General features: G+C 39.6%; 1 protein-coding gene across 4 annotated transcripts in view; it reads right to left on the bottom strand.

Annotated features, from left to right (window-relative positions):
- Positions 1-27,589, bottom strand: part of SHROOM2 (shroom family member 2) — a 134,754-nt gene that overhangs the window by 71,619 nt on the left and 35,546 nt on the right. For all 4 annotated transcript variants that reach the window (XM_062603689.1, XM_062603684.1, XM_062603685.1 and 1 more), the window contains exon 2: positions 11,384-11,535. In XM_062603689.1, the coding sequence (XP_062459673.1) occupies positions 11,384-11,535 (152 nt within the window). The remainder of the gene's footprint in view (positions 1-11,383; positions 11,536-27,589) is intronic.

Here is a 27,589-nt window from a genome sequence, read left to right as displayed (position 1 = left end):
CTCTTCCCTGGCCCCCTTCTCTCCCATCCTTGGAATCAGAAAAGAGCAACTTGGTGAAAAGCTTGTACCGGGAATACTCACATTAGTTTCACTGGGAAAGGTTTTAATAACCAAAGCTGTGGGGAGTAACCCACCCATCACTGAGAGCAGCGCCACAGGAAAAGCAGCATCTGCAATCAAGCCAAAGGTGCCCATCCCAGTCTCTTCTCCACCTGATTCTGGCTGCCAACATGGACTTCACTCGCCTCCAAGCCTCTCACCTGTCCTTCCTCAGGCATAAGGCTCTTTGCCAAAAATACAAAGATGAAAAACAGTTAAAAACATATGCGTGCTCCCTTTGAGATCTCCTGGGAAGCACATTTGGGATGCTTTTCCCTAGACTGATGTTCCTGCATCATTAAAATACATGCTACCACATTTAATTCAGGAATGCTTATCCAAAACACACTGTGAGTGTTCTAAGGCAGAAATCTCTGAATTACAGATTTCACATATTTTTGAAATCCCTTTTAAGTCATTTAATGAAAAGAATAGCCACAAGAGAGCGCTACCAGCAAAGGATTCAACCATGGGGAACCGGGAGACTCGAAGCTACTCTGAATAAAAAGAAATAAAAATACGTCTATTGTGGTGAGGCAATCCTATTTGCACATTTAAAAGAAAGCCTCAGACATTTAATTGCTATAGCTGTGATCTTCAGAAGTCAGGAGAGATTCTGGGTGTCTGGTTTTGTGCAGGGACTTTGAGACACGTTCATTGCTCTTTCCCTTTGTTTTCAAAGGGAGATTACTCAGCAGGTTTTGGATTTTAGGCACCTTTAAAATGACTCACTCCAAATGAGACACCTGAAATTAACAGGTTGTTTTCCAATAGCACTTGGGAGTTTCTGAACATTTGTAACTCACTAAAACTCCATGCAATGAGCTAAAACGTCAAAACTGTGTTTGTGGCTTTGCTTTTTGTTTTTGGTCTCCTTGCACTCTCTGAATGCCTTGTACTCCGTTCTCACCTTTCCAAGAAAAGTGCTGACAAATTCTAACAACAAAGTCAGCCTATTTTTCTGGAGCAGCAAATGGAACTGCAGCATTTTTTCCCCACAAAAAAAAAAAAACAACAAAAAAACAGCAGGAGTTTCTGGTTTTGCATTTTCAGCTTCTAGTGTCTTATCATAAAAGGAAGTGACTCCCAAAAAGTATCCATAAAAAACCTGACCTAGAACTTGAAAACAAAAAAAAAGAAAAATATAACCATGTGTTTAACTTAAAGATAACCATGTGCTTAACTTAGGGATTTCTAACGGGAGGGAGGGGCTCTAAAAGACAAAATAATAAAAGCAACCTATTAGTATTCAGATGCCTTAAAATGGCAAATTGAACCAGTATTTTGACAGACAAGCTACTGACAATGTTCTGTGATATAGTTATCTGTCCAAATCACTAGAATTTTAGCATATTCTACCTTAAATGCCTATTCTCACCTGCCAACATTCTCACAGAGATCTATGCAATTGCCTTTTACCTTGCTCTCAAGCATGGCAAGTGTGTAGCATTGCTCTTTGCTTTCTCGTCCCATGTAACCAGTTGGTTTGACCTCCCATCTGCCAGTCGCCCTGTGTTCGAAAAGGGAGCAAACAGCAGTTCTGCACTACAGTCACCAGTGCCTCTTTTAAAAGAGGCCATGCTGGAAGTAGTATAGTATTACCTTGTTGCAGCACAGCAGAGTAGCTCTTTTCCTATCTGACAACATTTTAAGTTAAATTTTACATAAAACAAACAAGAATGACCTGCAAAATGCTCTGCTTCAGTCTGTGAAAACAAATAAATGCAAATAAATTATTGCGTCTTTGTGCCCTTAAAGCCTTCAGTCATTAACTTGAGCAAATCAGGATTTCACCATCACAGTTTGCTCCAGTTTTCCTTGTACTTCAGCCCAACTGTACAGGCTTGAGCAGGATGGAACAGCAATTTAATTTATAAATAAGATATGCACTGTCGACAATGAGGTATTAAGCTGTACAAAGTATGACACCATCAATCTTTCTGCCTGCTAAATTCACAATAGACTACCATGATAAAGCTTTCATATTCTAGAACTGTTTTTCCTTGCTCTGCCCTGGGGAACTAGACAGGCACATCTGGATGTATGAGACAGAAGTACTGATCTTGGGATTTGTGGTATGTAAGATACATAAACACTTTTTCCCCCATCCTTATTTTGTGCATATTCTGCTACCTTTTCAAGGTTAGATAGCATTAAACTACTGATGTCATTCTCTTAACTCAGTTTTTGCCATGATTTATCAGAATACCTCTAGTGGATAATAAAAGTTTTGGGTTTTTTTAATGAGTATTTATCATCTTGAAACACCTAAAATGCTTCACATACTGAAAAAAAACCAGCTGTAACAGTGGTTCCAGCGGGGTTTACTTTCAAATACCTTGGAAATTACCACACTATGTAAGTACAGCGCTAAATAAATTAATCTTTAACATAAATACAGAAAAGGCTTCATTCAGTAGTAACAGTGAATTAAAATGCAGCCTCTGACATGGAAAAACTAACAGCAGCAGTGGGAGTCAAAATACACGGGGGGATGGGGCGTTAGGCCATCATTTCATGACGACTGAGGTGAAGGATCCAGAGCAAGGAACAGGAAGCAGAGCAGCCTTTGGACACACTCCCTTTGCCCAGGACAGAGTCAGCAAGCACAGCAGCACACAGCTGCCTACACCAGCCCAACATGCTGCCTTCAGCAAGAAGGAACTTGCCATGCCCTTGGAGCACACGGCCATGGAAACCCTTGTGTTGCTTGTGGCCAGAAACAATGGGTGTGTTTTGCCTCCCAGCCGATTGCCACAATGAGCTTAACCTTCCATAGCTGTCCCAAACCAGCTGAGTTTCCTCAGAAACCACATTCCAAATACCAGGGTTTCCACAGAGGTGTGGTGCATTCCTACACCTATTTCAGCTGTGATTTACCAACCACGTCCAAGATGACCCAAAAACCGGAGTGAGGAAAGACAGTTCCTCCAGTCCCAGGGCATTTCAGGAGACAGCCCAGCCTTAGCTCGCCTCATTCCTGGTTAAAACACTATAACCACATGATGCAGATTACTGAGCCTCCACAAAGAACAACGCCACAAGCTGAGATGCTTCAGGTTTTATTTGGGAAAGCTATTTTGCTCTGACAAGTCCTATGCCAGATAAGATTTGAAGGCATTACCATTCCCCAGAGCGCTTTCTTTCAGTCAGTTGCCACCCCTGGTTCAGCTGCCCACCAGCCAGCAATGCTGCTCTGCGAATCAGACCAAAGAACTGAGTCTGATTTCAACTGCAACCCTGCAGAAATTTCCCCAAACACTGGCTTTGTCACTGTCCTTCCTCTGCAGTCAGCATGAAGCTGAACTAAACGCATTAAGGGCCGTATAACTCAGCAGTGTGGTAGCTGTGTCTCTGTGCCAGACTTTGTTTCACCAGGTGATCCAGTATTATGCAGATTGAGCAGCAATGACCATAAAATAATAGGCTGCTTGTGTAAAAGATAAAATGCAAATTTGTCCAGTTATTCAGTAACTAAAGCTGCAACACTCTTGCATTCCTGGCCTTCTTTTAAGTGGTCCTGTTTCTGGAGTTAAGTTTAGAAATTGTTTGAAAACCTTCTTTTAATCTCTTCAATTTGGAAGCTGTTACAAGTAGTTACTTGACCAAGTAGAGCATAAAATCTCTACACTCAATAAGGCAGGCTACTTGACACTGAAACATTTAAGAAGCAGTCAAGTTCTTAATCTTGTCAGTCATTTAATCTTCAAGAGGCAAAATATGTAGCCTGAAATAAAAATACCGCATTAAGAACTGCAGCACACTGAAACAGGAGTATTATTACTACTGAAGCTGCACATGTACATGTCGAAGTTCTTGCTAGTGCCTAAAAACCCCATTGCTCTTAAGTGCTTAAAAGCAACCCCAAACAATTCAATGTTTCAAAACATATGCAACATATACAAAAGCATTTTCCAAATGCAAGATTTCTGACATAAAAAACATTATTTATTTGGTCTTTAATGTATTTTAATGGTTACAATTCTGTTTCAGTCAGGAGTCTGCAGAGATCTACAGTATTATTACACACAGTCTCCCTCTGCATGTGCATGCAAAAGCACTATGTGAAATGGGTAAGTCTTCAGACCCCCACGTTTCAGAAGGATCATCAGTTTCCCCCTCTCACACAAGGGGATATATATCACAGTTTCCACCACCTACATTGACATTTACCAGTGAAAAGCAGTTCTAAGAATAAATCCAATGTACCACCTGGTAAAAAGCTATGGTTAAACCCTGTAAGCACTTGTATACTTTTTCATCTTCAGTCATGTGAGTGCTCTCACTAAATTGGATGAGACCAGTCATGCTCAAAATTAACCATTTAGACAAGTGCATGCAGGACTGAAGAAAAAAAAAAAACAAACCCTAAAACCCAGTCATGACTCACAGGTTGTTACCATCTGATGCATATTCCATTCCACAAAAAAGCAACATTGCCCAATTTTGGTAATTACTTCCCAAAACTGAATAGCATTGCCACAAGTAACCTTCTAAATATACATACTCAAATTACAGAGGATTTCTTTTACCTACAAGGAAATGTCTATGCCCTTCCTAGTACTCCAAACATTGCCATAACAGAGTTGACTTGACAAAACATGGTGACACCTGTTGTATTTTTGACTTTCCGTTATTCAGGCTTTAGAGGCTAGATTTTTCAGATTTGTGAAGAAATAAATTATTAAAGCTGCTATAAGACGAAACCAAGTCAGTCACAAAATGCGTATAGAGGAAGTCCTGAGAGTTGTACAAGACAAACATCTAAAACCACGAGACAACAATTTTCTCTTTGAAACTAGGGACAACACAGCATCAATTGGAAGAATTGAATACTCAAGTGTCTATTAGTGCGTCACTAACAGCATGAATCAAATCACGATAAAGCAACTATGAAACAGGTGAGCTGGGCATAAAATTAAGAAATCAAAGTGCTTTCTAGATGTACACCCCACCAAAAAGACAGCTGGCATGGGAAACATCCAAACACGTGTGCGGTACTGCTAAAGTCATGGTGAAGAGAACACAGATTCATACTGCTGTTAGTTAAGTGACTGCACCAACAGTTGGGCAACCAGGGAAAATGGTCCTTGTCAGGGCTCTTCCAAGGTATAATTTGGTAAAAAACATAAGATGAAATTGTGCACCCCTCCTTTTATCACGTCCATTCCTTCCATAAGACGCGCAGGATCACATAACCAAAGGAGGAGGAGCACAGTGGAAGGCTGGCCAGCCCCGGGTTTGCTTATGGAGGAGGCGGGTGGCATGCCTGAAGGGAGGGGAGCTCCATGCCAGCTGGCCTCCCCTGCGGAACCCCACTGAGCATGCACATACAGAGCAGCTTATTTGGTGGTTGTTCTACTAAACACTCCTTCACGATGGATCCTGCTGGAATTGCTAGGCACTCCTTAAAACACAAGTTATCCACCCCAAGGGCTCCTGAACCAGGCCTGCAGGTGCTGTGCAATTCACACAATGTGTTATGCTTGTGCTTATCTGGTTCCTGCCATCCTGTTGTGAGCCATCATAGCTCACCAGCAGCACCAAAGGAGAGAAACAGAGACGGCAGCCTGGTGATGCCCTGTCACATATCCTGACACACATGGCTTGCTCCTCTCTTCATCACAAGACCTGGCTGGCATCAGGGGCTGGCAGGCCATTCCATCTGGCACATATTTAAAACCAGCCATCCTGTTCAGAGCAGAAGAGTGGGCCTACAGCAGCACACTGACCCAGTTCTCAAGTTAATTTGCAAAATGGGAATTCAACAGCTCAGCCCTTCCACTGACTGCACTCACACAGAAATGTTCAAGCCTTCAACTCTAAAGCTGTGTGCATCTGTTACAAATATCCACTGCCAAAGTGTGTATCCTGAAGATCTGCAGAGGTACATGCTGTTCCTGTTAATTCCAAGAAAAAAGGGTAGTGAGGGGCTATCAAACCTGCCTTCTTACAGCAATGGAATGTGCATGCAGATACAGCCCTGGAAAGCCCTCCTGCAGTTCCCTGCCCATTTCTAAAGTCTGGCTGAAAATACAGGCACTAGAAAAAAAACAACAAAAATCTCTTCTTGGTCAGTTAAGGACAAGGTCAATCTTTAGAAAGGAAGAATTATGGCTACTGGGCAGCAAAAGAGAAATCACTTATATTCGTTCTGCCGTAGCAAACACTAGTTCCAGAAGCAATGAAATCAAATTTATCAGCAAAATAGATTTTAATCCTACTCAACAGTGGTACTCCACAAATGCATTCGTTTACTGAGCAATATTTAACCATAGCAGTGGATTAAATATGTACAATACTTGCTTAAAATCTGCAAAACTACATGCTTTTTTCTACTTGTTTCCTATACTAACTATTTTGGTATCCATAAAACTGGAACTATCATGTGACCAGACACAAGCAAGAGGCAGAACTTGTGGTCCTCCATCAGTGTATTTTAACTGTACAGGAAACACAAATCCCTGATCTTCCCAAGTCATCTCACAAATGATATTGATATTGATATTGCCAACTTTCACAGAGTACTCTTGCAGCCACAGGGAGCTACAAAGAACACAGCTAGCTGCTCCACAAGTCACAGACAGGTTAAGAACTCACCCCTTGGTGAGTTACACAGTACCTGCTGCAGAAGGGTCACTGGTGGTCTTGAGCATGTTTCCACTCAGAACATGGCAAAAATTCAGTGATCTCCCATCTGAACACTATAACTGACTGTCACATTTTTATTCCCAGATTTCTACTCAGGTCTTAGGTCTCTGAGGCAATACTGAACACCCTTGGAGCCCTTGTGACATTCATTAAACACTCTTGTACTGTGCTTCAATTAAACGGCTGGCTGTCTTCATGAAGTGCCATGCAAATAAAAATTACCCTAACTTTCCATGTCCAGGTGTTTGTAGTTCAGGTATCACAACATTCACTTCCCTTACTAAGATTTTGCACAGTAAATTTCAGCACTCAAACAATGCTTCTGATGGGAAGTGTTTGCTTTCCCACTCTCCCTCCTCAGTCCCTCAGGATACCTCAGCATTGCAAAACCAGCTTGCACTTCGGCCACATAAAGGCACCAAAATGAAATGCTATGTGAAGGAAAACACATCCACTCGCATGCATACATGACACAGCCAGAACAACTCCAGAGCTTTAAGGCTGGTTGTCAGGCACTGGCAGTACATGCACAGTTGGTCAAGTTAAACTGACAGTCCAGCTTCCTGTCATCAGCAGACCCTGAGGGTAAAGTCATCCATGGCTACTCCCTCTCTTGCCCATCTGTTTCCACTGCCACTAACAGATGATTCAATCAGCCAACAGGACAACCCCACATAACTTCTTAGGGTGACTCCCAAAGGCCATATAATCCCACCCTCTCTTTAACATTCATAAACCACAAATGGAAGTGTCACCTATGTGCCAATTTTTAACAGTTTAATGTGTCTCATGAATACAGAGTGAAAAATTATTCCAGACTTTCATGGATTTGTGGTATACAGTTATGTCTAACCTGTGCAAAGGAGGAGAGATTATATTTAACAATGAGAAGGGAATTTAAGTTAGAAGTGTATGCAGAACAGCTAAATCATACAGAATACTGTAACCACTTCAGTATCAATACGTACAGCAATTCTACATGTGTGTATACAGACATGCCCACATCTTTTCAAAACCAAGACATTCACATTCAATTCCTGTAAGAAACACCATAAGGAGTTTCCTTTCCCTTTCCCTAAGAAAGGAATCTACTCAGGAAACAACTCAGAACTACACTGAAGAACTAGCACGTAATTTAGATGTGTTGTTTTGACAAATCCACTTAAGAAAACAACACTAAGCCTCCCAAGTCCTCTTAATCTAAAACCAAAAGTACACTGCACTTGTTCAACCATCAATATATGCAAGCTCCTTAAACATCATGTTTGTTGTTGAGCCAGCTGCACAGTCCTGATTTGGTTTAGACCACAACTGTGCAACATTTCCAAAAAATGCAGCAAAGCATGCATGCTGACAGCCAGCACATTTATGCTGAGTATTTAGCACTGCAAGTACTTTTATGTAGAGACCAATGTTATTTTCCCTATGCAAGTCAAGCATCAGGTTCTTTAAAAAACAGTGGGTAAAAGTAATTTTGTGGAAGCCAGCTACCACTGCTGAACACCAGCCCCTTGAGAAACCTTTGCCACAGGCACAATGGTAATTATCATGCATGAAATGTTACTCACTATAGCAAAACTTTTTCACTTGATCTTGGCTGTAGGCACATTAGACTTCTCAACCAAAACCAGTATGCCCTACTGCTTCCCAGGTACAGTCAGTTAGATCAATATTAGACCAGGATGTGGCATTACTGCATGAAGGAGTGACCCATATAGAGGAATTCTACATGGACACACTTCTCAGCAGTGACAAGTAAAACCTGATTTTTCTAGATTAATGTTACTGACATTAATAGGAAGCAACTTCTCTAATTTTCAGAATAATTTTGTTATAAAACAGTTTTTCCACATCATGATAGTTTTAAAATAAGTTTGCTTTTCACTTCAGGATGACTGGAGAAAAACAACCCTGGGGGGGGGGGAATTTCAACACAAAACCTAGATCTTGGCTTCAAAAGTTAACTCTCACAGACAGCAAGGATTAAAGCAAAGATTCTTTTAATCTTCAGGACTGAGTTGTTGAACTTCAAACTATTTCTCTATTTTGTGCTTCAGATTATCACACTGACACCCATAGGGAATAAAATGTCAAACCAATGCTATAGAGAAGCACCACAGTGCTAGACAAAGGACACAGGGCAAGTCGGCAAAAAGCTGCTACAACGACTTGCAGCTCAGTACTTGCACCTTATATGTCACTCAGTGAAAGGGAATTGTGGAACTATCCTCAGTCTCCCCAGAGAACAGTAAGGGTGGATCTAAATAAGACTGAAATGGTCTAAAAATTCTAAGGCAGCCATTTCAAGGTTGCTGTAATTAATTAAAGTGCAGACTGCCTCTGAAAACTGGTGGTCCTATTCAGCTGAAAACCTACTTCCCCAAGTAATTTTGCAGTCAGAGCAGTTCCCTGATCCAATTCAATCCAGACCTGCAGGAGTGCTTATATAAAGACTAAACAAGTAGTTTGCTTGAAGACAGGACTGTTTAAAGCACTCATAAAAATTCAGCCTCAGATTTAGGGCAAACAACACAAAACAATACTGTTGTTCAAACCGTAACTTCTGAAAGAAAGCATGCAACAAGGCTTTTATAAAAACCTGCATCCTTTGAACTTCCAACAGGAAAAGAAAAGCTATTTCAGCACACAGACAGCAGTGCATGAGAACAAGCTGGCCAAGAATAAAATGAGACTGGGTGCTAAAAGGTTTCTGACTGTCAAAGGACTGATGTCCTAAGGCAACTTTCCAAGACAAAGAGCAAAGTTGAAAAACCACAGACAAAAACCCTGGCTAATTTCATTCAGTAAGTTTTAGGAAATTTTATCTAATATTCAGGCTTGTCAATGACCCAAAACACTCCTGCCTGTTTTGGGAGCTATGGAAGTCTTCATGAACTCAAGACAATTTGGTTTTTTTCCCTAACAACAGCCACTATTTCAGCCTCTTGGCTAGAAGAGCTGGGTTGCTTTTGCCCATGTGCTAGGGAAGGAAAAAGAGGAGAGATGAGAAAGGACTGATGAAAATCTATCAGCTCTGCACCAAACCGCACACAGGCATGCATAGCAATGGGACTCCGTTGCCTACACAGAATGGCTACAAATCCCCAGCAGAAAAATCGGTGCTTGATGAGCTGTACGAAAGTTCTCTAAAATCACATGCGTGAAGTGCTCATGGGTGACAAGAATGGCATAGCTGTGTCTCTCCTGGGGATATTTCAGCATCAAATATTCTGTCATTTGCAAAGATGGATCAGAATTCACAGATTCTGAGCAAGTTACCACCATGAAACTGAAAAGCACAAAGAAAGAGGGACTCTTTCCACTTGGTCTGAAGTTTTTCATAGTAATTAAGACTAGCTGTCTTGGCAGATTCTTCAATGTCTATAAAACTTCTCAACCCTGAAGTTCCCCCTTTCTGTGACAGAAACAGCTGATGTAACCTCCGCTAACAAAAGTGCTTTTACTGGAATAGCCAGCACAAGTTGAAACTGCTGAACATAATGATTTATAATAATTGTGAATGCATTTTATTAGCTTTAGTGCTACAAAAATTTTGGGAGAGCTTCTGTAAGTAGCTGTTGGTAGCTATTGAGGATATAAACTGTCACCTGTGAAAGAGATTCAGGTTCCCATAATTCCTTCTGTCAAAAATGCCCTCCTTAAACCAAAGGTGAAAACCATGCTTTTGTGACAGTCCTCATTAAGACATCCTCAAACAGTGGTTATATTTATAGAGTGGATCATCATACCTGTCAAACCCCAATTCTCAGCATTTCTGTTTTATGATTTTTTTTTTAAATTTATTTTTAAGTATTCTAACAGAGACACCCAAAATCCTCACATGAAAGACTGGTTGGTGTAACTTGATAAAAGAAATTCATTAGAAGGTTCTGATTTATCAGAGTAGGAAATTAATGCAAAAATTTTCTTATTCAAATTTCCCGGTTTGAGGATTTTTTTTAGAAGTTACAAGATTTAACCTACTTGAACATTTATTCACTTTTGTCAAAATTATTTTATGAAACTTATACTTAATTCAAGCTAATAAAAAAAGCGTGAACCTAGAAGTCCTAAGTCAAAATGACAAAATAGTTTCCATGACAGAAATGTGTTCTGTTTTGATAAACTGTTTCAGTTTTTTCCCCTTCACTAGTAACTGACTGAAAGCAGTCCTTATTGAAACCACGTAAGAAATACTTCAGACCTCAAATATTTTCACTAAGTGGGGAAAATGCTTTTTCAAATGCTTCCCATGTAACCCACTCCTCACAACACAACTGGCCTGCACAGAAAACACATTAAAAAGCATTGCCCATGTCTGCAAACCAAAGGCAGGGAAGCAGGCAGTTTCAGGCGCTGCACTTCAGGGGGACAGAAAGGAACAGAGTCCCAACTCACCACATTGCAACAGTATTCACAGAATATGCTGCCTCAGTTTTTGCTCTGATTAATGGGCTACCTCTCCGCACATCTTCTTCCATAAAAGGCCTGTGTTTGAGGAGGAGGTAACACCATACAATATGCACATTAATAGCACTGAATGAAAGTCATTACCTCGCCAAGCCTTGGCAAATTTAGTTGCCCAGTAGCTTATAGCCCAGAACATATTTTCAGCTGAACAACACAATCTTACCTTTTTACTACAAGCTTCAGTGTCTTGTGTGAACCTTTCACCAGACAAATCGCTTCTTGTCGGAAGCCAGAGAGGCCCACATCATTGATGCCAACAATTTCATCCCCAGCCAGTAACTTGTCCACAGCTGCAGCTTTGCTCCCATCTTCAATCTGAAGAAAAAGCATATCAAACAGTAGAATTATTGAGGCTGCATAGTGCCACCTTTAAAATAAGTTAATGAGCTTTCAGTATTGGTTTCACACAGTAATTAATACAATAATTAACTGCTTAAAGTAATTTAAAAAGAAGGCTCAGGGGACACCTTATAACAGTCTTCCAGTACCTAAAGGCTGCTTACAAAAAATCTGGAGGAAGACTTTTTACAGGAGCATGTAGGACCAGAAAACGGGGGAATGGGTTCAAGCTGAAAGAGGGTAGATTTAGAATAGGTATTAGGAAGAATTTCTTCACTATGAGAGTTGTGAGACACCTGCACTGGTCGCCCAGAGAAGCTGTGGCTGCTTCATCCCTGGCCGTGTTCAAGGCCAGATTGGACAGGGCTTTGAGCAACCTGATCTAGCAGGGGGTGTCCCTGCCCATGGCAGGGGGGGTTGGAACTGGATGCTTTTTAAGGTCCCTTCCAACCCTAACCTGTCCATCATTCTACGATTCAAAAATGGTGTAAGGAAAGAGTAATGATACAGACAGAATTAGAACAGGAAAGAAATGGAAGGGAGGAAGCATCCTGAGAAAGCAAGAAAACTTGATGGAAATTTAGGAATCAACGCCATCTGTGATCTTGAGATGTGTTCAATACTGTACAGGTAATCGTGCTTGCAAACAGTTTTGGGCAGGCATCTTAAAATCTGGTTCTCTAGAGAAGGTAACCAATAGTATTAACCATATAGACAGCCAACTCCAGAAATTTGGCATGCAATGAAGCCCCCAAATTCTTAACAAGCTGGTCTAGAAAACAAAGTTATTTTCGTCAGGCACTAAGAACTGCCATCTTCTGAGGCACCAAAGTCTATCAACAACAAGATAAATCCAGAGGAAACTTAACTGCATGAATTCTGAAGCTCACAGTAAAAGTTTTAGGAACACTCCAGGAACAAAAGTATAACTCAAATAACCTAATAAAAAAAGCAATATTTCTTGATGAAAGTACATTAGGATGATCTCATACACCACAGCAATCTCACTGCAAGCAGATAAGAGCTCTCTTTATGCAAGTTCAGGATAAATGTTCTTAAAAATCTTCAGGCCTGTAAATCTAAGCCAAAAAGAATACTATGAAAAATGCTTAGTCTTATATCCCATTCTAAAAAGTTCATTATTAATACTAATCAGGCAACTTTATTTCTAGAACTTATCTTAAAAAAAACACAGATAATTAAAGACAGAGCAAGTTTCTACATCATTATATATCTAGTTCTCAAGCTATTACCTGCCCTCTGACCTGCTTGCATACCATCTGAACATCAAGAATTTACGAGAATACCGAATTATCACTGCCAATCTTCAGTGAAGTTGAAAACATGGGAGCAGCATTGGAAATGGCTTATATGCAAGGAAAGATTTCAATTCAGGGATGACAAGAGTGGCTGCCATTCAAGGAACTTTTAAGTCAGAGCTGAAAAAGGAAACAGGCAACCTGAGGCTCATGCATCTCAAGCTTCCTAACAGACTATTGCAAGTCTTTCAAGTGTTCAGATGCATTTCTGGGCTACTATTTAGTAAACTGTTTGGAGGTCTGAAGCCCAATAGGTTAGAAAAGCAGTGCAAAAACATTAATGAAAGTCACAGCTGAATCACCAGAACTGTAGGCAGGAGATCAAATGGGGTAGAGGGGTACGAGTATCTTTTAGGAGGACACATTTTACACTCCAAAACACAGATGCCAACCAGTTGTGGCACTTACACTCCAGGCAAGGCACCAACTTAATAATAAAGGGTGAGAAGCCCCTATGCCCTACCACCTAGGCCTGAAGACAAAACCAGGATCTTTTTTTTTGTCTTAAAAAAAAAAAAAACCCAAACCAGTCTCCTAGGGTTTCAAGGAATGTTCATTGTTCTCAGTAGGCATGTTTGTTTTTTCTTCAGGCTGGCAATGCACTGACAGCAGAGAGTATTCCGTTACCCCCTCTGAGTTTTAATTTCAGCAGGGAGACTACACATTCCACACAGCACAAGCTTTCCAAGAGACTCTGGCTGTCCAAAGCAACATTAAAAAGAAAAAAAATAAAAATATACTTACAAAATCAAAACCTAAGCATAACGCTGAAGCTGTTCTCATTAAACTCAAGTGGCTTTCTTTAACACCTTGCCTCCATATCAGCTGCAGCCAAGGAGAATAAAAACTACACATCTATTCACAGTAAAAGTCTCCCTGAGCTGAACAAACCTAAACATAAATCTTTTGTACTCAGATCCCAGAATGGCTGCATGAATGCAATTCCACTTGGCAGTGCATGTTTAAGTGGAAATGGGAAAGTTTAGCTAGACAGGAAAAACACAGTTTCTTCAGTTACACCAGAAGTACTTATGTCATGACTGAAAAAAAGCATTAGGCTTTGCACACATGTAAGAAACACAGCCAAAAAATCCATGAGGAAAAGACCTCTTCAAAAACATGTTTCCTCTGCTCAAACTTGGATAGTCTGTTCCAGCTTCTCTCTCAGGTTTTCTCTTTTCCTGTTTACTAGTTTTACCATTTATTGTTTTTGTTTATTCACCCCTTGAGAAACTTGCCATCTCATCAGACCTCCACTGGAAGGAAAAAACCAGAACACCAAAACCCCTAAATATTTTAGAACTATCAAATACACTTGAAAATTTCACAACTAATTTACACATTTCAACCAAAAATGTATTTCACACACCATCTACAGAGTCAGCTATGCTGTACTCGGGATTTAAGCCCTAGTTTTAAGCCTATATTATTTACATAAATAGCAGGCATTTCTTTCTGAATGTCAGGTGCCCTTAAAAACTAAATAAATAGCTGAAAATGAAGCCTTGAAAATGGAGATGGTCATTTTAAGACCAAGTCTTTCAAGAACAGTCAGTAAGAAGAGATCTGCTTCAGTTGCTGTCAGCAGGCTGATGTGACTGGACATAACCCTGAACAACCCCTCTGGATCAGTCTGTAGTACTTGCAGGAACTGAACGTCCATAAAGTATACATCTTAACATTTTTATAGCAATAGCAGGAATCAGAAGGCACATAAAATAAAAACTATCAATGCCACATTTTCTCATAAATGGCAGACATAAGCTTTTCAAAAGACAGGTATACTTAACACTGGATAAGCAAAGAGTTCTAGAAACGCCCTCAAACCATGATTCCAGTATGTATTTAAAAAAAATTATACCCCTTTTACTATGAAAGTAAACACCACAACTTCCTACCCTTAGCAGAAATGTTGATATTGCTACCAAGAAAATGTGTTTTCAAAGGAGATGAAAAGGATGTTTGTTGACGAAAAGCATCTGTTTAGACAGTCTCCAACTCTCACCCTGCTGTCCCTGATGACCCCCCATGGCCAAGAGCAAAGGGAAACTTTGGGATTCTTATATCAGAGAGGATTGGAGCTGCAGACTTCTGCCGCCACAATGGTATCTACATTAATCGTCATGTCTTCCAAAATTTATTTTTGCTTATAAAATATCATATCCACAAAACAGGAAGAGACACTTACACAAGATGCAGATGTAGATAACAGGATAAAAAAGTATGTGATTTTAAAAACAACACATATGTAACCCTGGTATGTGAAATTCTTCCTGTGAAAATGAAAGAACTTTGAAATGGAGGAAGAGCTGAACCATGGAGAAAAGCCCAGCAGCTAAATACACAAACACATTCAAAGGATGCTTACAAGTCTGTATGCCCAGTGCTGGCAATGCATGAGGAAAGGAAAATAATGGCCTATACCTGCAGCTTTAAAATGCTGCAGTGTTGACGGTGAGCACCATTTCTAGAATGTGACCCCTTCACTCTTGTGTTTATCAGGTCTGACACTTTACTTAAAATACCCACATTCCTCTATAGGCACCTGTATAAACAAGCAGGAGACAGGTTGGGGAAATGCCCTGTCACAGGAGAGATCTAGTTTTGTTTGCAATGACGACAGTTTCTTGTCCCTGCTCTCTTTGGACAGCTCTGGGAGACAAACACAGGAAAAAACAGCGCCATTTATCAGCATTTTGTTATCAGCCATGAAACTATTTTATCGTAATTCACTTCTTGCACAGCCAAAAAAATAATTCTGGCTGTTTGTCTTATGAGCACCTATTACAAATTTATTCAAAACACTAGCAATCTGAGATCCTCAGAACAAGTAAAATGCAGGAAGTGTTAATTATTTTGATTTGCACAAAGTTAAAGCACAGGAGAAATACCTTTACACTTCAAGCCTGACATTTGCATAACTTTGAGGAACCAACATACAAGCCACAGAAACTCTGAACAGGCAAGAAAGCCACCTTGGCCACCTGCCCTTTCAAAGTGTCCCCCATCGCGCTGTGCCAACAGCGAGATGTCAGGCGGGCAGGAGCCCTGCCTTCTGTCAACAGCTAGTTCTTAAAAATCAATCTTTTAAAGGGTAGAGTTTAGCAGTAAGATGGAGTCTATCATGGCCCCTTCTAATTGCTCTTTATTTGTTGTATTTAAACATTTGGACGCATGACTAGCAATGTTTTTGGTGTTGTTTTGGGGTTTTGTTTTAAAGAAAGCATCATATTTTGAAAAGGTACCTCTTGCTACAGTCCTTCAAGTATTTATTCCATTTTTATAATTGTGTCCATTCTACTGTTTTGATTAAAGGCTTGCAGTCACTTCCACTAGACCATTTTTTGTGGATTTATTTCAGCTATAAAAATTTGACTTGAGGCTGAAAGCTAACTGCAGAGTTCCTCAAACCAAAGTGCTTAGCAAGTATGGCAAAACACCCATCATTTTCCATTTTTAAAAATTAATACATATATGTAAACTGATTATTACTTTATTTCAACCTACATTCAAAACAGTATCTACTATTCGCCTGTGAGAAGACCTTTCTGATCATAAATCAGTTACTATTTCTAAGAGGATACTGTTGTTGTATCTTAGACTATTTATATCATAGGGCCATTATGAGGTCAGCAAATTAAGGGCCAATTGAAGGATTTGAAGTTAAAAATTTAACAAATCTTCTCTCCCAGAAACCAATGATCATTTCCAGATGAAAAGTATCAGGAAGAGAGACTTCATGTAGATTTGTAGGTTTTTAAACATCTGTCACTCTGTTTTAAGTTGTTTTTCAAAGTGAATCCATTGTTTCAGCCACAGAAGCTGAACACTTGTACTAGAATTAAAAACCAGCAACAAACAACAAAAAACAACCAACCAAAAAAACCCCAAACACACCACCTCGATGCTTTGAAAGCACAGATGTAATGTATCAGGAAAAGGAACGTGGTGCTGCTTAGTGTCAGGGATGGATTTTTGCTATTAGTACCTAAGCTTTGGCAGAACATTTTACAGCTTCTAAATAAAATTTGATTTTTCCAACACTGTCCTATTTACCACAATAGCATTTAGAAGCATATCCAGAGCTTTTAAACCTGCATAACCCACACCAGCAGGCCTCTGGGCCTGCTGATAACCTCCATAGAGCAACTAAACAGCTACAAAGTGTAGTCTTTGGGGCTCTTTCTATGCAAGAGCCCTCCAGGGCAGCACAAGTGAGTCACAGAAGCTTCCTAGCCCTTACAGTCCTGACAACCCCAGGCTGGCATCCAGGCAAGAGCAAAACAAAAATGGACCCTGGAGTTAAGAGTAAGGCCAAGACAAGAGTGGAAGAGGGAGTCATTGCAAGTAGACGCAGTGGAAGAAGTCTTGTGGTTGTGGTCTTGATCCTGGGGAACCCCAGTCCCTCCCTCACACCAGTGTAACATATTCAAAGCATAGCTCAGGTTTTGTTTCTTTTCCTAGCACCTAATCAATATCTAGGTATTTTCCCGCTGCTGCTACTTACTATAGCATTCCTCCAGACAAGCTGTACATATCTTACTCAAGAATTACTGAGAAATAACTCCCATTTACTTTTACCCAAGAGTTTGGTTTTGCATTTCACAGCAGCCAATGGCATTCAAACTCAGAGGAACCCATCTTGCACCACTTTTAAACAAGCCTTCCTATCTGTTTTCCGAAATGACAAAATAACCTGTATATGAAAGTAGCACATACCTGTGCTACGAAAAAGAAAAAAAATCAAACATAGCCAGAAGGCCAAAAGAGAACTTCTTTCTCTATGTGCAGTTTACTTAACACACCTCCTACCCGAGAAGTTTGTTGAAAGGGTTAGCTTATCCATGTTTGCTTGTGCAAGTTTACTTATGGCTGATTATATATATAGGAGGTTTATTATGCGGTTAACATTAAGTTTTACAGGTCTAAATTTTTGTACTTTCAGCTACTATGGACCATGATAAGAATAGTTATGCACAGAAACATAGAAACAACTCACATTTTATCTTTTCAAACTGATAACAGGAATAGACTTCCAAGAGGAAAAATACGACCTGACAATGTAATCTTTACGATCATAAGGTTCAAGGCTTTTTACTTTGCAACTACCTTACTCTTTCAACAAGGTTGGCTTATCTTTCTGCCTTCCTATCCATCCCAGGAAAATAATGTCAGTTTGCCAATGTGCCCTTGACAATAACATACTGAATGCAATCCAACAGCCTGTAAAAGCTCTGCTCCACTAGGGAAAGGGTAGGACTTACTGACAAAGAAAAAAAAAAATACAGGAGCATGTCTGTCATGTAGATACAGATGTGCATTAATTACAAAGGAAAATTCAAGTTTCATCAACTTACAGTCTGTTTGTGAAGAATTCTGTCATGCCTCCAAAACAGACATTGAAAGACCAAGTAGACAGCAATAGAATACTTACTGAAAAGAAATTTCACCTATTTTATTCCGTCAATCATCTATGCCTATGTCTATAGACTGCTGCGGCTCCCAGAAAAAAGCAACACTTCCAGACACAGGTAGCACTGATTAAGACCCAGCTACAGGAGCTTCATTGCCTGTTAATTTCAAAAAGCACTGTGATGGGTCTGCCAAAAGCCACAGGAATTTTAGATATGGCATCAGGCTTCCATTTGAAATACTTTCCCTTGAACAGCCCATCTTTAACATGATACGACAAACTCATACTATCACTGAGTTATAGTCAAGCCTGCTATTTGGGACCTTCCATTTCTGTCATAGCAGAGATGCTTGTTTTCAGGCAGTAAGAAAATATAACATTCCCCAATAATTCTTGTAAGAATATCAACTCCTGAAAACTTGATTTTAACACAAAAAGTAATTTTAAGTAGTTACTAATGCAGTATTCGAGAACTCACTGCTACATAGTTGAGCAAGCAGAACATAACATTACATGTCTAAGCAACAATCCAGCAGACCTAGCATTAATGAATGACCTGCTCTCATAATAATGGATGGCAATTTCTTCAACAAGATTTCCCCTTTGCAATATTACTCAACTTTAAAGAGAAAAGTATCACTAAGGTGCTGAATATTAAAACACATCTTATTTGTTCATTCCCTTATCCATTCCTCTAGGGGAAAAAAATGAAAAGGAAAAAAAAACCAACACACCACCCCCCCCCCCCCCCCCCCAATTCACTTCCAAAGGTCAGGCTCCTCCTAAAATTTGAGGGGTTTAAAATTTGACATCAGACTTAGTTCTTCACATTAACTTTTGCTCCCTGTTCAGAATTGATATTCAGATTCACAAAGCATGCAAATTACAGACTGAAGTAGCCTTTGCCACCATCTTCCTCAACAACTCAATATTTAAAGCAAAGTTCAAACAAGACTCCTCTCCTCCCCCACCCTGGTGATAAAATAGGCAACAAACCCTAAAGCTGTCTTAATTCATCATTATATAAAATATATAACCCCCTTTACTGTAAGCATGTAGTACTTCACACTGAATAGTTACAGGTATCTGTCGCCACTCTAGCAAACCCATGTTTCTGCTGTACGCTCTGTGTGTAATTTCAATTCTCCTTTCTTAAAGCAATAAAAACTCGGAAGCTAGAGAGATGACCCTCAAGAAAACAAAAATGCTTATTGTTACAGAAACCAAGGTCTGGGTAACCTTGCCCTTAGTTCCTCCTCTATTCTTGTTTATTAGTGTCCCAGTAAAGGAAGACAGTTTCACCTACTCCACTTTCTCCCAGAATTCAAAAGGATGAAGAAAGCAAATGCTAAATACAGCATTAAATATATTTTTTCTAAATACAGGATTCAACATATTTTTCTAGGGCAGGAACTGCAATACATTTGCTTCTAAAATTATCAAACAAGGTTCACAAAGCAAGCAGCAGAAAGGACTGCATGCCAGTTTCTGCCCGAACTGTTCTACCTTGTCAGCTTGCAGGATCTGAGCCGACTGGCATGATTAGACATCAGGGATCACCCTTACAGAGACAGACTGCTAATACAATGTAAATCTCTCATGATGCTTCAGTAATAAAAGCATATCAATAAAAAGTCTACCAAATGTTTTTTTATGCAGTTTATTGACAAGATTAAATAGTACTCATTCATCTGAGCAGCGCATGAAACAATCACGCAGCTAGACTTAAGCACCAACATCTTAAGCCTGTTCGGGGTAATGAACTTGAAAAGAGCAAATTCCAATTCTGTGGAGAGGGTCTAGTCTATAGCTATTTATACCCCTACGCACCATTCACATTATGGTACCTTGCCCTTTTCCCCCTAACTGTCAGTACTCTGTTGCCCCTGCTTAATAACTCAGATTAAATAAATCAAATTAAATAAAAAGTTTTATTAAAAAAAAAATAAAAAAATCATTTTTTCTAAACAAATCTGGGTTTTCAAAATTTCAGGTCCTTCATATTGTGCAGTTGTTCTATATACTATTACTTACAACTCCATTACTTAATGTCATCACAGCACATTAGAAGAATTCCTGTCCTCATGAAAAATTTACCATAGGAATTAGATACGCAAGCATTTTTGGCATCTATGTGTCTTGCCACCTTCTCTCTTCTTTAAATGTCTAATTCTTCCTAGGACTGATGAGAGACAAGTAATAAGATAATTATACTGGGTCATGTAATTCATACTCACATGACAAAGGTTACCTTTTTCTTAAGAAATTACAGGATTGTGCTGTGACTTAGCAACTAATGCACTAAAATCGCCTGGATTAAAATAATGGAAATTTACACAAAACATACAGATAGGAGCTTCAAAAAGCTGCATAGATTTAGTTGTAAACGGTGATGTAGCACAGGAGAATTCTTATACCCTGAAATTAGAGTGAGCTTACTACTCTAAATGGACATTTTCCAAATTGGCTTTCCATTGGTAGCTCATTTTCAAAAGCTTCATTGTATAACACATGTTGCAGACGTAATTAGCTCTAAGAGCAGGCACATTACTCCAAAGGCTTAAAACAAAAGTTTTAAAGAAATATAAAAACATTACACACACAATTAACTGCTTTTCCTGACTAAGAAAGCAGTATTTAATTATGACAAAACTACTCAGTTTGACAAACATCTGTATTTGTTTGGCAGAAGTGTCATATGTGCAGATGCACTTACTAAAAAGACACATCCTGTTCAGACAGCACAAGTCACAACTCTACCAGGCAGCACTTGCACAAGTATGAGTGGAATTTCGGGGAAGAATGTTTGCACAGTAATTCTTGCACAACAGGAGAAAATTTGTAATTGTATTTATATTTTCCCACATTGGCGGAGAGACCACTGCCCTGTTGCGCAGGTCAACATAGGTATGGCTTACGTATCCCACTGCTACCTATGCTGGTGAACACGAACACTTCTCAGAAGCATGTATTCCAGCAATATGCAACCATACTAATGAAAAATTCATGTCTTAACACATCAGTTTAGGATGTCAGCGCTGCCAGGAGGTTGGCTGTTCTGAATACTGTACTGCATAGGAGGTTCTGAACTTGCGCATCTTGATAACTGAAAGACCATTAAAGACTGCTTGTACTGAAATTAATCTGTAGCATAGTTAAGGAAACTGAGTATTCTGTGGAACCCACAAGATACTATCTGTATTATTTATGAACACCACGAAGCAGCTGTTTTCCTTTGAGACAAGACAGGTCTTAAAAGGCTAATGTTGAAGTATGCAAGAGCTGGGAGCAAAGCAGTATTTTAGCCCACTGTTTGATAGTCCTGAAAATTTCCCACAGGCATATTCTTATGACCACCTTCTGAGAAAAGCACTCTGGTCTTTTTGAGAGCCTACCTGCTGTAGACAGTACTTACATTCAAAACTTGCCTTTCATTCTCAAGCCTGTCACCACAACCTGCCTTCGCTCAAAAGCATATTCTGAGCAGAGACCTGATTCTTCAGATGGAGAAGTGCAAAGGATTACCTAGACAAAAAGCCTGAATTTTATTTTATGTGTAAGATCAATGCATGCAGGCTGAGGTTCAGTCACAAAGGAGGAGTATTTTTGGAAACACCAACTTGGAGGTTGAAATTTCAAAGCAAATCTCAAACTCCTCCTGCAAAGATCATAAGGTCACAAAGTATAACAGGACTTAGCTACATGGTGAGTTCAACAAGAACCTCCAAAATCACTAAAAATGACAAAGAAACGATTTATTCTTCTGAATGGTATTCAGATATTTAAACTGCATACTACATTACAACAGCTACATGCTGCAAAATTTTTTTGTACTGTATTTAAATGCTCTCTAAATTTAGTAATTTTTATATTCTAAATTTTAGGGAAACCTTTTATTAAGATTTTATTTACGATGGTAAAAAAGTTGAAGGTTTGACTAAACCCGCAACTGGAAAGCCTTATGCTTTCCAAATGAAATAGGCAACATGTTTTTGCATCATTTACTTTGGGGAGAGGGGCTGAATAGTCTTCTATGGTATAACTTGACATTTTGTGATTCAGGAAACCATAGTATCTGGTGAAAATTCTGTTATAGATCTAAGACTGTGATCATCATTATATTACTTGCATCACAAACTCAGAGAATCAAAGAATACAATAGTTTGGGTTGGAAGGGACCTTCAAGGGCTGTCTAGTCCAACCTCCCTGCAATGAGCAGGGACGTGAGGACGAAAAAAAATTTTTTTTTTTTTTAATAAAAGCTGCATTTAGAGGCATGTAATTCCAGTAACACTTTTGTTTCTGAAGATGCCTTCCACCTTTGCTTCATGCCTGCCATCATTCTTGATCACCGACTGTGCAGGCTTAGACTTCGCTGGTACACAGCTACCTGCAGGGCTGTACCATGCCACTTCCAGAAACCTGGGGAACGTCTTGCATTCTTAGGTAAATACATCATCCAACTGGTTGTCTATTATTTCCCAGCTGAATCTTGAAACCTATAGCCTAAGCTTAGTTCAGGCTGTGCATTAGTCTATACAATCTTTCCAACAAGGCAGTTCAATGCCTTTTAATACAGAAGTCTGTTTCTCAAAATAGCCTCAAAATTTGTCTGAATGAATTCATTTTTACCAACCAGTAAATCCTTCCTGGAATTCCTCATAATTGCATGAAGAATAAGCGAGTGCACTTTAAGATGCTGAAAAAGAGTGACAATCGCCACGTGGCTCTGTCTCTCAGTAGTTATGCTGAGGAGTAGCCTGCAGCTGCATAGATTGGGGTTTTAGGCAATGGAGTATCTCCCATTCTTTAAATGCTAATGGAAACAGATTTTGACATTGGCTTACTAGGAAGGGGCTTTGGAAAGGATGTTGTAGCCAAACATTTGACAGATGTGGCATATTCATAGAGAAGAGTAATTGCAGGTTTCTCTCTGCTTCCCTAAGTATTTATGCATTTTATATTTCTCATTATAGACATAAACACCAGGAGCTGAAATCTGTACCTTAGACTGCCCACTCAACCTCTCCCCCAAAACCATCCTAGTCATGGTCTGCAAAAGAGAAGAAAAAAAGAAAAAAAGGAGGGGAGAAATCACATTCTCTCTGACTTTTGACCCCTACCAGTCTGGGGTGCTTCTGAACTGCAGTTGAGGAGCATAACTGGGTGCTGGGACATTGTGAACTGGTAGTTAGGGCAGTCTCCCAGCTGTAGGAGGTGCAAGTTCAAACTACACCCAAGCAGAGGAAGAAACATCGCCTATTTTCTAGACAACCATCCCAACATTTGGATAGAAAAGATGAGCAAGCACCACTTCTGCTGCTCCCTAGGTTGCTTTTGTTTTAAAAGGAGAGTAATTAGTAATCTCCAACTCAGAAACATTAAGGAAAAAACAAAGGGGTGGGGAGGGAACAAACAAGAGTTCACCCTAAGCTTGTGGTTTGCAAATCTGCTTTGCTACTGCAGTCCTGACTCTCCTCTTTGAATGAACAGGGGAGGAATCAGGTTATTTCTCCGTTCAGATGTTCATGTTGCGATACTTCTTTAAGTAGTTTCTTGCTTAACCTCTCTTAACAGGGAGGTTTCTGGATTACCTATGTCAAATACTTAATTACTACAAACTGCACATGGACTTTGAGAGCTAAACATCAAACACTGTGATGACCAATGTGTAAGCCTCCAGAGTTTTTTGTTTGGCCCAGCTATGGACTCAAAGACTGGTTAATGCATTTTTTAAATATTTGTCATCTTAGCTCTTCAAGATGAACCTTGCTATTTCTGCCAAGAACTGTAATTCTCCTTTGAACAAGTAAAACAAATGTTTTTTTCTACTAAAAAGTAGACTGGGAGCTTTTGCTTGTTTAACATTAAAAGGGTGCATTACTACTACAGATCAAAGTTGAAGGCCATTGAAAATAAGAATAACTGCAAGCCTCTTGCTAATGACACCAGTACAAACCCACTGTTTTTGTATTGGACAGTTATCCTATGCTTCCTGTGTTGTTATTAGTTTCTCTACCACAAGAATAGCTAAGGATTATTAGAAGCCTCAGTTCAGATGTCTTAGTTCCTCCTGTTTATGTACATCTAGTGTTCCAGAAACATGGTTCTGTACCTTCAAATGCACCTTGGCGAGAGAAAAATGCCACACAGACACACCAGAAAGACATGCGGCTATGTGAATTTGGAGGACAGTTGTACTGGTGTTCTTGGGTTCTGTTTCTTGTCTCTAGAGGTGCAGATGTGCCTTCTGAGAGAACACCCCAAAACTCTCAGCTTCCTCCCAGTAAGCTGAACAGTACTCTTCACTTGTAGTGAACTATGGAGAAAAACATATTTGTTCTGTCCAAGATACAGAGAGAGAGGCTAGCAGTAGTCCATTCAAGTTGGTCTGCATCAGTACCACACCGGAGATATTAGCAGTATTGTGCCAATGTGGGCTGAGGTCGATGCCTCTGTTTGAGCCACTCTGAGGGAAGAACTGCAGCTTTTTAAATTGGGGGGTTTCCACAGCATGAGTAAGACTGAAGTGCAGGAAGTTAGATAACTGTGCAATAAAAGACCTAAAATCCCCATTTCATTATTTGAGGAAAGCTGCAGGGACTCCTGCTGTGTTCACATACTTTATTTTTCCAGCTATATGAAGTAACTGCAAGACAAAAAATTTCACGAAGCTTTCTCAAGTGTACGGACATTACGCTGTACTTGCTTTAACTGGTATCTGCTAGACAGTACCTCCTACTTCCTTTATTTTCTAAGCCAGTAGTTTAATGCTTTTGTACAGAAAAAACAGAAATTTTCTTACTCTATTAGCTATTTACATGAAGCAGAGAGACTGGCTGGCTACATAGAGGATTTCAGAGCTACAACAGATCTGTAACAGTTATCAGTCATATGTTTCTCCTTGTTTGGCCATCATCCAGTTTAAGTTTACAAATAAAATCTGATTGCATTTTTCAAGTGGTCATCCAAACCACAAGGTTTTGCCTTCTATTCATAGTTTTCTCATTACAAATACCAGTTCCTCTCTTCTCCTTCCTTTACCAGTTACCTACTGTAGTTATTACTTGTATTTCAAGACTCTTTCAAAATTTGAATTAACATACCGAAAGCATTATCTTTTTCGTATGTGCCCTTTGAATTCTTCACTGTTTTCCTGTTTGTGTTTTAGAACTACTTTTGTACAGTGGTTCTTCCATGAAGTTTAAAGGCTGTGATCCAGAGAAATATCCATATACTGTTTCTGGAATACTGCTGTACTTCATTTCATATTGGGAGTATCACATTACCTGTTTATCAGTGAGGCACGAAATGCAAAAGTATAGGCCTCTCAATTGGTTTCATTATTAACACCAGTGATTGAAGCACTTCTGGGGTCCAATACATAGCTATGTTTGTATAGTAACTTACTAGGAATAATAAAAAAAGAGAGAATGCCTACAAAGAGTATTTGTTCTGCTTCAAAAGTTCACCCTCTCAATCCTCCTTGGCATAGCCATTACAGTGTGGATTGCATTAAAGGCTACTAGTTTTCCCCATTCATTACTTCACTGTAAACAAATCTCCAGAGGAGCAGAGGCAGCATAAACTCTATTACACATGCAAAGTTCTCTACAATGATCTTCTAAAGATACAGGACCAGACAGGCTGCTGCCACAGAGCCAGCAATATCATCTAACATCAGAACTATAGCTGCCTATCTCAGTATCAATTTTCCAAGAAGTAAGCACAAGACAGTGAACAAACTGGTAAATTGGTATACTTAATGATGCAACGATTTACTCACTAAAATAGCTTAAAGCTGTAAAAACGGAATTTTAAAAGTCTCCTACAAACAGGAAATTTAGAGTTCAAAGCTTAATAAAAACATTGCCTACTTTACACTAAACCAAATGTGAATTTTCAGGATTCTTAGAGCCAGCCTGTCAAATGCAAACAAGGAAAAACTGGCAGAGTTTAAGAACTGTGCAACTTAAAAAAAAATGGCCTTGCACTAAGGAACACAAGCCTCCTTCTCCTGATAGTGTTATTAATTGGTAATGCTGTTCCTCTGGGCTGGCATTAGGTTGCACCTCTGCCTTTCATTCTTCTCTTTGTGAAAGGAAAACATTTTTTTCCTCCAGGATGATAATCTAGATTAGGAGGCAATACAAACAGCTTGCTAATTATACATATGCACAAGAAGCACAACAGTTGATCTGCTTCTTAAGAGGGTTTAAAATATAAGCAGCACAAAAAAAATACTCATTTAGAAAACTGAGTCTTCAATCACAAGACGACAAGCAGAAAAGTGAAGCTCATTTGCTGATTAAAAAAACTCCTACGTAAGATTTATCAGCACATACGCAAATCCTGAGCAGAAGAAAAATAACACAAAAAGTCACATTTTAATCCACTTCCAGGATATTTTCAGAACAGTGCATGATACATTAAGGAGCACCTTTAAAGCAACCACAGTTTGCAACATAAAACATTATTTTAAGAACACAGTGGAAGAAGTTAGCCTCCTTTCAGAGCAGCATCGTCCTTAACCTATAAGGCTAACCAGGTTTTTCAAAAGTAACAGCTATTTCCTCAGTTAACAAAACAAAACAAACAAACAAAAAAGAAAACAGAAGGGAAATGGGAAAAATAACACAAACTAAGTTAAAAATGCTCTCACAGAAATTCATTTGTGACAGGTCTGCTTTCACGCTGCCCTGTTACTGAAGGGGGGAAAACAAGGATAATTCCATCAGCTGGTGTACAATTCAAAGCAACCTCCTGGCACAGGACCAGACACCAAAGACACGAACTGGTCCTTGTGAGAGGGCCTTTGCTGGCTTGGTTGTACACCCACTTCCTTTCCCAGAGCTCCTGCCCACCAGCCCAAGGGCACCAGGAGGAGAACTGGCTCCAACTGTCCCTGGGATTCCACAGGCACATCGGTGCAGAAAGATCCACGCAATGCTTTTGTAAGCTGTGATCCTATTTGTGCAAACGTGGTGCTGTACAGAAGGTCCCAAACATGGCCTTGTGCCTCCTTGAAGGCACTCTCACAACCATCCCACCCCATATCCATTCTGAAACACTTGGGCTCTAATTCCAGCAAATTACAACACAGAAAAACATTTTAAGTAGGAAGTTTGCCCTTTCATCCTAAAATAAAGACCTTTCCCTTTGCTTTCAAGCATAACAATTTTACTCTGGAGCATTATCCTCCAGTGTACCATTATACAACTATCTCAAGTATAAATTCCATTGAAGTATTTACACTACTGCAATATTAATAGGGTTGAAATATTTACAGATTTGCCAA

This window comes from Pezoporus occidentalis, unplaced genomic scaffold (assembly GCF_034315485.1).
Source record: "Pezoporus occidentalis ecotype Australia unplaced genomic scaffold, CSIRO_AGI_Poc_V1 ctg81, whole genome shotgun sequence".
NCBI lineage: Eukaryota > Metazoa > Chordata > Aves > Psittaciformes > Psittacidae > Pezoporus > Pezoporus occidentalis.
This window is presented reverse-complemented; position numbering and strand designations above follow the sequence as displayed.